This window comes from Triturus cristatus, chromosome 7, assembly GCF_964204655.1.
Source record: "Triturus cristatus chromosome 7, aTriCri1.1, whole genome shotgun sequence".
In the NCBI taxonomy this organism is placed as follows: domain Eukaryota; kingdom Metazoa; phylum Chordata; class Amphibia; order Caudata; family Salamandridae; genus Triturus; species Triturus cristatus.
The window spans coordinates 1,272,279,007-1,272,292,304 of record NC_140590.1 but is presented as its reverse complement, the minus strand read 5'-3'; the positions used below and the strand labels follow the sequence as shown (position 1 = coordinate 1,272,292,304).

The window sequence follows — 13,298 nt, the reverse complement described above, 5'->3', positions numbered from 1 at the left end:
TTTGCAAGATGAAGACCTTTCTTTCCCAGTCATTTAAAAATAAAAATTTTAATAAGGCTGAGACAGCAGATGTTGGGTAGAAACTCAGCAAATCAGACATTGCTTTTGGTAGGAGTTAGTGGGAGGAAGTGGCGAGGTCAAGGGCAGTGCAGGACAGGAGAATGGGTATGATGGACTGGACAATACAGCTTTAGAAAAGAAAGGAAAATACATCAGAAACTAAATGTGTTTAAAGATACAAAAAGAATAGGGCCAAAACAAAAATCCTCAGAAAAGTCCAGGGATGTTACTCCGGTTTTATTCCTATAATAAAACGCACGAAGACAGGAATACTAGATTTACCTCCTTGGGATAGGCCAGAAATCACTTGTATGAAGAGCACACCGCATTGGCAGTTAAATCTGGACTTTTAAATAGTTTTAATTGAACTTTTCAGACAGAATAAAAACTAAGTTAAAAATCTTAACTATGACTACAGTTCTAGTTAACACATGAGCACTGTGAAGCAGACATATCCCACAGCGCTAGTTTCACACAGCACCGAGTAACTGGGTTTAGGCTTTTTTCCCACCCTGCACAAATTTTCCTGTTGCTGTACTGCCACAACATTGTACATAACTCACAACCTATGCAGGGAGTAGAAACAGCTACCCAGATCCCAGCGCTAAAAAGGAGAGGGGGAAAAAACCCAAGACATTGCTTTAAAAGACTGCTGCAGTGCATCCAGCTTAAAACCACCATCGATGTAGGACAAAAAAAAAAAAGAAAATTAAATACATATATTTCTTTAAACCTTGACACGAAAAAAGCTGCTTGATGTGCCATTGAATTATAAAATTTTTGGGTTAACTAAAAAAAAAAAAGTTAATTATAATTTCCCTAGAAACCAAACAAAAAAAGTGCCTTGAGGAGAGGGGAAAGGGTGGGAAAAAAATTACTACATCAAGCACTTCTTTCGGTCTCTGGAAAGTTACAGCAAACAACTGTTCTTGAAACTGTGTTAATAGTAACTTTTCTAAATAATTTTTCTATTTTTCCTTTTTATTTTATTTTTTAATTTTTTTTCTTTTAATCGGATGGTAAAATTTCACAGCCGGGTACTCCTTTTGCATCAAAAGGACGCAAGGAGTGGGTATGGTACTACCCCCCCCCAATCAGCACGGCGTACACACCACCGCCAGCCTTGTGTGCACACACATAGACACACCTGCACAAGGGCAGCCAGCTCTCCCACATGGATCACTTTTTGTAACGCTTTTTTAAAATAAAGAGTTTTGGGGATTTTTTAGTCCTTAGTTTTCTTTTTTCTTTTTTGTGTGTTGAAGAGGTAAAAGACACAAGAGCTCAGGAGGTCAGTCCTCTTTAGCTCCCTAGGGACAAAGTCGTTTTAACCCTTTCCATCCATGGACTCTGAGTAGATGACGACTCTGGTGGGATCTGCAAAAAACAAAGAAAAAAGTGAGAATATTGCATTTGTATTGACTTTCTCTTTTTGGCATTTTGAAATGTTGCCTCAAATACACCCATAAGGAGCTGGGAAAGCATTGTGTCGAGGATACAAGATCAAATGTCTGAACTTTCTATTTTGTTACTTCCTAGCAAACCTTTTTGGCAACAGTAGACTATACATTGCCTGACACCCCTACCATCTTTTCCACACAAACTGCATTCACTGAAGGAAAAGAAGGAAATGGGGGACACCACACAGCTATGCAAGAACCAACCTAATCTAGGACCATGCAGACCTCAAGTAGTCATGTCTAACAAATGAAGTTCATACACAAGCATAAAACAAACTGGCAACTACACTGTCTTCATGGAATAATTATTTAGCAGCTGGATGCCAATATAGATTAACGTGCTGTGTATCACTTAATTCTCTAGGGTTTGGGAAAACATTTTGCTTATTTTAATTTTTTGAGGTGAGACTACAGGAAGACTCAGTAGGACTTCTATTGACAGACGAGAAATCTACAGATTCCAGCTTCAGATTGTATGTTCCCTTTGAATATCTGTGGTTGTGTGTATGTTTCAATGTAGTTTACCAACACTCTGGTGAACTGAGATGGGAGAGTACCAACAAACTACTCTGCTGGGTAGACAGGAGAGTCTAGTCTTTTCTGTGTTCACATGTTGTGCATGAAGTGGAAGACACACATCCGTATCTTCTTGGTCCACATTGCTCAACTCTGACTACGCATGTTACTTCTTTTCATCGTATCTAGACCAGCTCTTAACGGTTTGATACACCAGTTCCAGATATTCTGACAGGGGCTTAGAATTAGCCTTTTTAGCCTCTGCAAACCTACTGTAATCAGAGATATAAGACTCAATTTCAGTTCGCCATGGAACGAATATTAAGACATCACAGATGGGTGACCTTCCTGGTACAGTCCCTCAGGTTTCGAATTAGGAGTTATTCGGCTGAGTGGTTTGTAGTTGACTGGTCTCCATAAGCAGTTAATGCCCTTAGAATGTAAGTAAAATTAGCAATGATTTGATTTTGGACAATTTTATTATCTATTAGATTCAAGCACTCAAAACTGATCAACATTCCAATGATGGTCCTGAAGAACAAGTGGTACTCCACCGAAAGTGCGGCTTATAAAATTGCAATCAAATTGGTCTCTTTTAGTTAAACTTTTGTTACACAACAGGGATCTTTGTGTTTAGACTGGAGATAGATCTATTATTTTTTTTTGGAATAGGTTCTGGGGAAGGGATCAATGAAATGTATGTATATTTTAGAAAGGAAAACTCAAATGCGGGTTTCTTTTAAAAATGATGTCCTTATTTCACGTGCATATTTAACTAAGAATGTTTATATTTTTTCTGATAGCATTCAAATAGCCTAGAGAAAGAATACACACCAAATATGAAGCAATATGGGGTGTAGAATATTACATGTTTAAATAAAGTTTTCTGTGTCAGACAAAAAAATGCAAACAAAACCGGCTAGGATGTATCCAGAAAATCCACATGCAAAAAACAAGTCTTTCTCCTCATTGTCTAATAGCCAGTGATTGGTGTAGAACCACCATGTGACCTTTTTTGTATTCAAAATTTTATGTATTTTAACCCACATACTGAATCCGTTCCTCATTGCATGATTAAGGCAGGTGATGCCGAAACGCGTAGCAATGGACTGATAACAATAAATCTGTGAATCCAGTAAAAGTCGTCGGTGTCCTCTCTTTTGTGGAAGATAGGACTTGGTGGTTGATTATATATATATATATATATATATATATATATATATATATATATAGATAAATAAATACAAAATCTATTGTCTAAAGTAATTTTGCATCAGTCATCTGAGAGTTGTTGTAACATCTGTTTTCTCAGTATTATGCTCTTGAGCTAGGTCCATTGCTTGATGACCCGTTTCTGAAGCAGCTTCATGCAAAGGCATGCATTCGGCACCCTGAACGAATGTTTGAAACAAAATAAATTTTATTTGCTTCAGACACACAGAAATGAGGAAATAAATCATCCCTAATGTAAAACAGAATATATGATGAAGTATTTTACCACTACCATCACCAGGATAATGCCATATTGCATATACCTATCAAATAGTTTGCAAACCTCAAGCCGTAACGACATATGCTCCATTTTAAATTGCTTGTGAGAGCATCAACAAAAAGGGATTTATTCACTGGAGAAGACATTTAGTGTCCTTGTTAAAGTCCTCTTCTTAGAACAGTAACAGACATGAGAAAATCATGGAAAACCCCAACTTAACATGGAGGGGATTGACATAATGGGTAGGACTCTGGACTGCAATTAACCTGCTGCATAAGAATTTGCCTGCGATTTGTCAGGACTATCCTGAAAATGGTGTTACTTAAGAACCGTGGTAATCCTGATGCCACTTTGCTACTAAAGGACAATGGGGATGGCCCTAGGCACAACCCCCCCCCCCCCCCCACCCAACCTTAAGTTTCAGCATCAGAGCCAGAGACCAAATTCTACTGTGTAACTTCAGAATGGACTTCAACTTTCCCTGTCTCGACTCACTTGGCCGTTACAACACCCAGCACTGGTCAGTTTTCAATATCTTTGATAGAAACGGCATAGAAGCTTGAAACCCACAGCTCTCTCAGTCCAGTCGAAGACACAAACTACACACCTAGAGTAGATCTTGCCATTGTTACTGACAGCAATACATTTAAATCATCCATTTCTGACCCAAACTACAAAACAAAACCATAACTTTTTGAACCATCATAGACAAGCTAGCATGGGGAGTCCAAACTCCAACCACTGTTTGCAATACGAGCAACCGGTTGGTTTTTCCGCTCCTGTCCTAGTGGCTGGTATGCATATGAAACCAATGGGATGGGGAAGGTGCTGTTTGGAGGATCAAAAAGACGTTAATGTTGAGGCATTGTGAGTCGAGTCAATGTCAATATGATTCGAAGAGAGTCCATGGTCGCCTACCAAAAATTTTATTCAAATTAACCTGTTTCGTTTCAGAGCTCAAGCACTATAGGGCTACTGTCTACAGCACATGAATCTAGAATAGGTTCAAAGTGCAAAAACATTGCTTAAGAAAAGTCAAAGATATTTGTAATTGAATTCCAGTATTCTCAATGCAGATACATTCCTGTCCACCATACATTTCAAATAAACAGATCCATTCTGTCGTAGAGAAAAACGCCAAGACACTTACTTTCCTGTACTTTACCAATAAACTGAAAAAGGTGCGAGTATGAATATATATATATATATATATATATATATATATATATATATATATATATATATATATATATATATATATATATATATATACACACTGAAAAAACCACAGGTTTCACACAGGTTATAGTTAGCTGGACATTTCACTCGTAAAAAACCATTGAAATTCCCCCGTTATAGTTAGTGCAGGCAACTATAACTCACGCGACCGCAATCCTCTGCTGATGCTAATACTGTATTTAGACACTTATTTGCCCATGTCTTCTTCCATTAAATTTTAGCTATACATATATTACAAATATTTTTTTTTTCATAAAGACACATATGTCATCAGCAGAGGATTGCGGTCGCGTGAGTTATAGTTGCCTGCACTAACTATAACGGGGGAATTTCAATGGTTTTTTACGAGTGAAATGTCCAGCTAACTATAACATGTGTGAAACCTATGGTTTTTTCAGTGAATTTGCAAGGTTTTTTAAATGCTAATTCCTAACTATAACGTGTGTGAAACCTATGGTTTTTTCAGTGAATTTGTACGTTTTTTTAAATGCTAAGTTACTTTACGCCGTTCGTGGCGTGCGCGCCCACTTCACGCAGTTTGTTCCGTGCGCGCACGGTGCGCTTCGCGCACCGAGCGCCCACTTTACGCAGTTAGTACGCTGGATGGGCCATGTACGCACGATGCGCTTCGCGCACCGTCCGCACACGGAGGACCTATTATGCTCTTTGTTGTGAAAGTTTTATCTATTAATTGTTCTTTGATATATAAATGCCATGCACAAAATAGGTAGGTAATATATATATATATATATATATATATATATATATATATATATATATATATATATATATATATATATATATATATATATATATATATAGAGCCATTTCTGTAATTTAAGCTTTACCTCATCCTGGAAGTACCATTAAGTCCTCTCTAGCTATTGCACCAAGGCAGCAGGAACACAGCCCTGTATACATTTTTAGACCACAGAATTCTATGGTAGCATTAATCTAGGGTCCGTGATGAGGGTCCCCAGATTTTATCCACCATCTAGCAGGTTTAATATTAGCTTATAAAAAAAAGGGAGAGCAGCGGCAAGTGAAACTCTGTTGGAGGGCAGCAATGGCTAATTAGATTACAAGCCGTGTTATGCTTTGAGAAACAACTTCTTGAAAGAATTAGGTTTCTACACATCAGTATACCAGTACCTATCCTTAAGGGAATAAATACCGTTTTGTTACTCCTCACTTGCCTAACCTGGACCTTCTGCTAGATTTGTGGTACAGCAATACCGCACAGAGACGCATACATAACCCATGGCATCCTTGCTGATCTTCAAATAAAAAATGTATGTATACTTGTCTGGCCAGTTGTAGTATTGATTGTCTCATGCGCGCCACGCTTTTTACTTGCAACAGATACACAACTAGGTTTCATGGTCTAGAAACCGTAAAGGTGAAGCTTAAGGGGGTAAAAAGGAAGCAACACCACAAGTTCTTAAGACTAAAGTGGGCTCAATTAGGCTAGTACAGAATGGTATAGAAGTCCATCTCTTAGTTTGGAGGGCTAAAGGCATTGGTACTAGGATAGAGAGTCAAACATTTGAACAGCTGCACGAGTTATAGAATCAGGGGAGAGATTACTTTTTTCATATTTACATACCCTGTTTGTGTAGCTTCCAGATATGATCCCATTCTAGAGAAAGGAATAAAAACAATTTTAGAATTTAAAAAAAGAGAAAAAAACAATTTAAAATGTTTTTTTTTTTAAATACTACATTTCCACTTGTGTTACAAGTACAGAATGCACACACTCCCCTATATCCTCTTACCACTGTCCATGGTAACATTCACTTTAGCACCCTTTAGACACAATCTGGCATCAACAAAGAAGTCTGGACCAGATCTATCTAAAGCAGCAATTGCAGGGACCACAAACAGAAGAAATAATGATATAAAGACACTTCAGCCCCTGCAATAGTCCCGATCTCAGGGTTATCAGTATAAAAGGCATCGGGGCACTCGTACCTCTCAAGAAAAAGCTACGAGGTTAGGTTTGGTTGCTAAAATGCTGCGCAGAACATCACTGCACTGCTAGGGATATTGCAAGGACCGATTGCGTACAGCTTCATTCTTGGCATTTCTTCTGCTGACTTTCCCTGAAGCTGCTCCCAGATGCAACACTATATGCAAACAATAAAACGATTCCTAACTCATAATACATTATTTCCTCCTGTTGAAGGCCCATGGGCAGATACAGAAGGATTTAAAACGTCAATTGATGCTTTTACAGGATAAATCTAGAAAGGTTTTTAATCTGGCTTCTTGAACATTCTCAGGCCAAAAGGGGAGCAATCAAAAACTGAATTCCAGCTCAGTTTGTTTTATTTAGCAGTTAACTATAAGCTACTTTACACTGCCACAAAGCACCACAAAGCACAATAAGCACTCAATTAATCAGAAAAGAAACCTAGATACAATTGAAAATTAGGAGGTTAAAAGATTGATTAAAAACCTACCCTGGTTTTAAAAATTGATTTTATCACAGTATTTACAATAACGCCTGATGAAAAGGAATCGATGTTACAAGACAATTCTCGTCTACACAGGTATAATGAAAAGAACATGTGCAAAAGTAAATATCAATTAAAACTGAATTCTAGATAACCCTTTTATAAACAAAAAAGTTAATGAAAGCATGATTTACTGCAGTCTGTTTCTAATCAAAGAACTTCAAAAACAGAATGGTTTGTTATTCCAATACTTAAATAGTAATAGGTGTGGCATGTCAGAGGTCACGTGCACTGGCAACAGATACGATTGGTCCTTGTAGTTGAATAGCAGGTGGTGCATCAAGGTAGAAGAGAGATGTATGTGCAAATGTGTGTATCCCCCAACACTGGAACATGTGCTGCATGTTAGTATTAATCTGTAATTATTATTATTAGGAGTTTTAGATCGCGCACGGTTACCCTTGAGCATCCCAGCGCTAACCATAGATCAGACCACCAACCAACGCATGACACCTAGACCGGGAACAGATGGGTTTTTAATAGTTTGCGAAAGCGCAGAGTATTGATCTCTGCCCGCAACCTGAGTGGCAGCGAGTTCCAAGCGGAGGCCGTATTCACTGAGAACCTTCTCCCTCCTGTGCGGGCTCGCCTTACTCTAGAAGACTGGAGGAGAAATTTATGATCCGAGCGGAGAGCCCTTACTGCTTTATAGGGTTGGATCATGTTCCTCAGGATCGCTGGGCCCTTCCCCTGCAGACTCTTCTGTGCCATGCAGAGTGCTTTGAAGGTTACTCTTTCCCGCACCGGGAGCCAGTGCAGCGCCTTCAGTGCTGGTTTGGCGGACTGCCTTCTGGGAACATTGGTCAGCAGTCTGGCCGCTGCATTTTGCACCTGCTGCAACTTCTTAAATGTGGATTCCGGCGCGCCCAAGAAGAGTGCATTGCTGTAGTCCAGCCTTGAAATGATGAGCCCCTGTATAAGCAGCTTACGGGAGGTCTCAGGGAGGAGTGACAGAATCCTGCGGGCTGACCGGAGCATACCAAAACATACACCGGCGATCTTTTTGGCGTGTGTTCTAAACGTCAGGTCCTGCTCCAGCCACACCCCCAGGCTCTTAATCTCCTTCTTCGGGCTGTGAGGAGCTCCCATGCAGTCAGGCCAACTACTGGGGGACAGGGAGAAGGAAGATTCACCTAAGATCATGAGCTCGGTCTTTGAGCTGTTCAGTTTAAGGGATGAATTACACATCCACCCAAACACTTCCTCCAGGCAGGAATGAAGCACCGCTGGTTGCTTCTCTAACTGAGAAAGCCCCACCACCATCTGCGTATCATCCGCATAGCTGATGATGTTAAAGCCAAACGGAGACACCACATCCTCCAGGGGGGCCATATATACATTAAATAATGTAGGGCTAAACGACGAGCCCTGGGGAACCCCACACTGGAGGGCAAAGGGGGGGAGACTGCTCATTTCCTTCCCAAACTTCAAATGACCATCCTCCTAAAAAGGAGGCAAGCCATCCCAGAGCCATCCCTGTGACACCCAGCCCTTCCAGTCGCTGGAGTAGTACCTGATGATTCACGGTATCAAAAGCCGCACTCCGGTCCAGGAGGATCACTGCCACTGACCCTCCTGAATCCAGAATGCATCTAGCTTCCTCCACCACGGCCAGAAGGGCAGTGTCTGTGCCCTGTCCAGGACGGAATGCCGTCTGGGAATCCCGTAACCGCCCATTGGACTCCAAGAAATTCAAAAGTTGATTGTTGACCAGTCTTTCAGCCACCTTGCTCACCCCTGGGAGCAGGGAAATTGGCCTAAAATTAGCCAGGTCAGTGGGGTCAAGGCTCGGCTTCTTCAGGAGGGCCTTCACGACCGCTCCTTTCCATCCAGGTGGCACCACCCCCTGCGATAGAGACAGGTTAATCAACTCTGTCACTGGGGCCACAATGGTCGGCGCAACCCGTTTTAAATATCGCATCGGGACAGGGTCCTTGGGAGAGCCACTCTTCAGTTTCCCAAGCACACTCAACACTTCCTCCGCAGTCACAGGGCCAAAAAGGTACAGCTCAGCTGCTCCTACCCTTTGCTGAGCAGTTGGCTCTGCCCCTGCAGTTGGCTGAGGGAGTGAGCGCAAGATGGTCTCAATTTTGGAATTGAAGTAAGTATCCAGCTCCAGACATTTCCCTTGGGGATTGTCGTGAATAACCGGTGGGTCGGGGGGTTTTAGCAACTCTTTCATCACTTTAAAGGATTCTCTCGAGGAGCAAGTGGCTTTACAAATTTTCATCGAAGTATTTGATCTTAGCCTCCCTTATCGCGTTTTTGTACGATCTCATGGCTGAGCGATAATTGTTCCTACTTGTTATCCCCCAATCCTTCCTCCACCCCCGTTCCAGCCTTTTACAGCTCTTTCTCAGTGCCCTCAGCTCAGGAGAGTACCATGGGGCCGAGCCCGCTCTCTTATCCCTGATGAGCATCTTTTTCTTTGGGAGAATGGCATCCAAGGAGCTACTCAACCAGGTATCCAGGCTGGCGTCCGCATCCACCGGGTCAGAGCCCCCTTGGGGGCATGTTGACTCCAAGTGGGTCACCCATTTATCCATAGGGAGCCTCGACCAAGCTCTATCCGTCCTAAACGTCCTAGGTGTGGGAAGATCCCAAACCGCAGGGGCCCAGCTGACTAAGACCAAGAAATGGTCTGTCGACGGTAGGGCAAGGGGGGGGAGGGGGGAGGGGGGGGGGAGGGGGGGGGGGGGGTCGGGCGGTTAGTTGTTCCATATTTGAGAAAATTGGGTCTAACAGGTGACCCTTTTCATGGGTCGCACCCGAGTTAATACGTCTCATCTGCATAGCGCTCAGGTCACATTGCAGGTCAGAGGCCGGCAAGTCCCTTGAATCCTCAAAATGGAGGTTCAGATCTCCTAAAACGACAAAATTCGTAGTAGTGGAAGCTAGGCAGGTAACAGATTCCATTAGTGAATCAATGAAACCGGCCACTGCCCCAGGGGGGTGATAGACAAGGAGACCTGAGATGGCGACCGTAGGGGACAGCCGGGAGAATTGACAGCTTTCGCAGTCCTTAACCCCAGCCTCCTGCGCTTTACAACTGAGCGTATCCCTGTACAGAATAGCCATACCCCCTCCCCATTGGTCTGTCAAGATGGAAAATCACAAATCCCGGCGGGAGGGCTCGGACCATATCTGGGCCGGATGTGGACGTGATCCATGTCTCCGTTAAAAATAAGACGTCAAGATCGTGGTCCAAAATTAATGAGTTAATTTCTGTGGAGTGACAGGGAAGTGACCTACAGTTCAACAGACCAAATTCCAACTTTTTTCTATCCTTAAGGTCCCTAAACCCTGGGAGACACACCTTACAACTTCCGAAAGGTTGCCCATCCTTTACAATGAACCCACATGTGTCCAATTTAGGGGTTCGCAATAACAGGAGATCAGTCGTGGCATACCTGATGCAGCTTCCCCGCGAAAATGTAACAACGGCCCATCTGGGCCCGGACGGGCACAGACGGGCTTTCCTCCGGCGCGACGCTGTGCGCGACCATATCCTACCCCTAAGTAGCGTATGGCAGGGGGGCGTAATTCCGACCTAGAGCGCTGAGCCCGGAAGCGACGTGGGAGCGCTTCCGACCCACACCCAAGATGGCGGTCGGGGGTAGGACGGCGAGAAAACACCAAAATGGTGAGTTCAGTGCAGTAGAGTTTTAAGTGCAGGCAGTGCGGTCGTTTTGGGGAGGCAGAAGGCGATAAAAATACAATTTACAACACTTTTAAAAACACAAAAATTCAGCAATCAATATTCAGCTAAAAGACTAAACGATGATAGCCACAAGCAGTGTTACGTTTCTAGAGGCCGCGTTGATGTAACAGTCCTATCTCATAATCTGTAATGTCAAATTAGCCTTAACACATCATCAGATCTTTACCCTCACATGCATCTTTTTCATACCCATCATTGGTCAGCAATAATACAATAGAGCCAAGAGCCTTACCTTGCATATGGTAATGGACAGTAGCCTCCCATTCCTTCGGGTCTACCACATCCCAGAACCCTTTGTGTCCATGTTCCTGTGGTGTGGCATTCCCAACAAAGAACCCATGTTGAGCAGATTCGGACAAGTTTCCTGTTTCACTGCCCCCAGCACTTGTGTCTGCAGTTTCAACCAACTCTTGAGTTGGTGGAACAGATGCTGTTGGGGCCACTGTAGTAGTTACGCCAGCTGCATCCTGCCCGGGGTCATTGATAAAAGAGAGTCCCCACTCATTTTGAAAAATGGCACCTAGCTGCTCTTGACTCTGGCCAGCAGGGTGCCCGTTCTCATGACATGGTGAGGGGGACGGAGAGGAAGAGGAAGAGGCAGCAGAGGAGGAGAAGGATGAAGAGGAGTTGGAGTGCAAAAGGATGGGCTCTTCAGTTCTGGGGGCACCAGAGGACAGGGTGGTTGCCACAGCACAGTGGAAGACCTCTGCAGCACCTGGGAGCATCCCACCATTCTGCTGGGCCGTTGGGCTGCTGGACAAAACACAGTTGGGCAAGCTGCTGGTAGTCCGTACGGCAGAAGCTGGCACTTGGGTAGGCTTGCCCTGCACACCAGCCTGTGGCTCCTGACGCCGCCTCTCTAGGTTCTCCTTTACCTTACTGGCATAACTGATTTTCGGTTGGGTGCGTGCACTGCTATTGTCTACAGGAAAGACAGGCAATGGCTTGAACAGGGACCAGGTATCCTCTGAAGTGCCAGGAGGTCGCCCCTTGACTGGCTCCTCCTTCTTGGTTACAGCAAGAGTTTTCCCCTCCTCAACAACCTGTGTAGGTTCAGTTGGCGGGGCAGGTGAGGCAGTGGCATAGCGCCCATTTGGCTTGACAGTCCCAGAGCGAAAGGGCCGGTTGTAATCTGCTGATGGGGGACGGTCGCCCTCCTGCACAGGGGGAGGCGTGCTCTTCCCTTCCTCTAAACTAGCCAATGACTCAGTGCTGCGTGCTGGATGGTTCTTTTGTTCCCCTACTTGATGAGGACCATGACCGTTCACAGCTCCCCCCGGCCGAGAGGCCCACTCCTTCCTTTCAGGTCGCTTGTTGCCATCTCGGACAAATTTGCTGCGATCATAGTCCCTGTAGTTTTTACGATAGCCTGGATAAAATGGCCGCGGCCTGTCGGAGTAGTAGTAGTGCTGGTTCTGATACTGGTACTGGTGGTGTTGGTTGTGGTACTGGTGGTGCTGGTTGTAAAAATGGGTGGCTTGTCTCTGCTGGGGCCTGGAGCCATGCTCCCGGTCCGAGCCCCGCACATGGTGGATGTTCAAGCTGTTAGAAGGACTCAAGGGGACGCTGTCTTCGCTGCGGCTCGGCATAGCTTCGATTTCCAGATCTGCTTTATAGCCGTTAGTTTCCCAAGAACCTGGAGAAAAAGAGATGCAGGTCTGTGTCAAATATGGTAAGGAAAGTGCAAGAAGGCAAAAGTAAAAAGCACTAAATAAGACTGTTGGCCTAATGGAAGTGAAAGAAAATGGTCAAAAACTCACTGGCACGAAACAAGTGGGAAACCTCAGAGGAATGGCTTACCACAACTGAACCTATATACATTTTTAAGATGCACTGTGGGGTACAGCATCACAGTCCTGGAGCAATCTTCCGTCAATCAGTGAAACGCGTTTTACTGCCTCAAATTGCGTTGCTTGGAGTTAAATTAACGAGTTTGTGAATATTTTAGCTTGTCATTCCAAATTAACAAAGACTAGGCTTTGGCCTCGACCTAGTCTCGCGAATGGATTTGTGAATGTCTAAAAATCTTACATTTAGAAATATTGCAACCAAAAAGACAGATTGAAAGTGCAACTGTGGCAACACTGGACCAAATACGTGTCGCATTCATTCCAAGGCTGGTGCCAGTTTACATGTTCTTAAGCTGGTCCGCGAGTGTTTTTTTTTATATCCGAAATGTACGACAGCATGGCTGTCTCAAACATTACAGGAGCTTTCTCACCACTGACATTTGGGGAGTAAAATCAAGTAGTACAGCTACACAAAGATAGTTGCTTAATAATAAAAACGCTATC

The 13,298-nt window shown here is 43.6% G+C and overlaps 1 protein-coding gene across 1 annotated transcript; it reads right to left on the bottom strand.

Moving 5' to 3' along the window:
• Positions 1-266: 266 nt before the first annotated feature.
• Positions 267-12,637, bottom strand: LOC146811806 (FMR1-interacting protein NUFIP2-like). Its single transcript, XM_085618797.1, has 3 exons — positions 11,237-12,637; positions 6,374-6,406; positions 267-1,437 (listed from the first exon to the last, which is right to left on the bottom strand). The coding sequence occupies exons 1-3, from the start codon at positions 12,591-12,593 to the stop codon at positions 1,388-1,390; spliced, it is 1,440 nt and encodes a 479-aa protein (XP_085474923.1). The 5' UTR covers positions 12,594-12,637; the 3' UTR covers positions 267-1,387.
• Between the last annotated feature and the right edge of the window lie 661 nt (positions 12,638-13,298).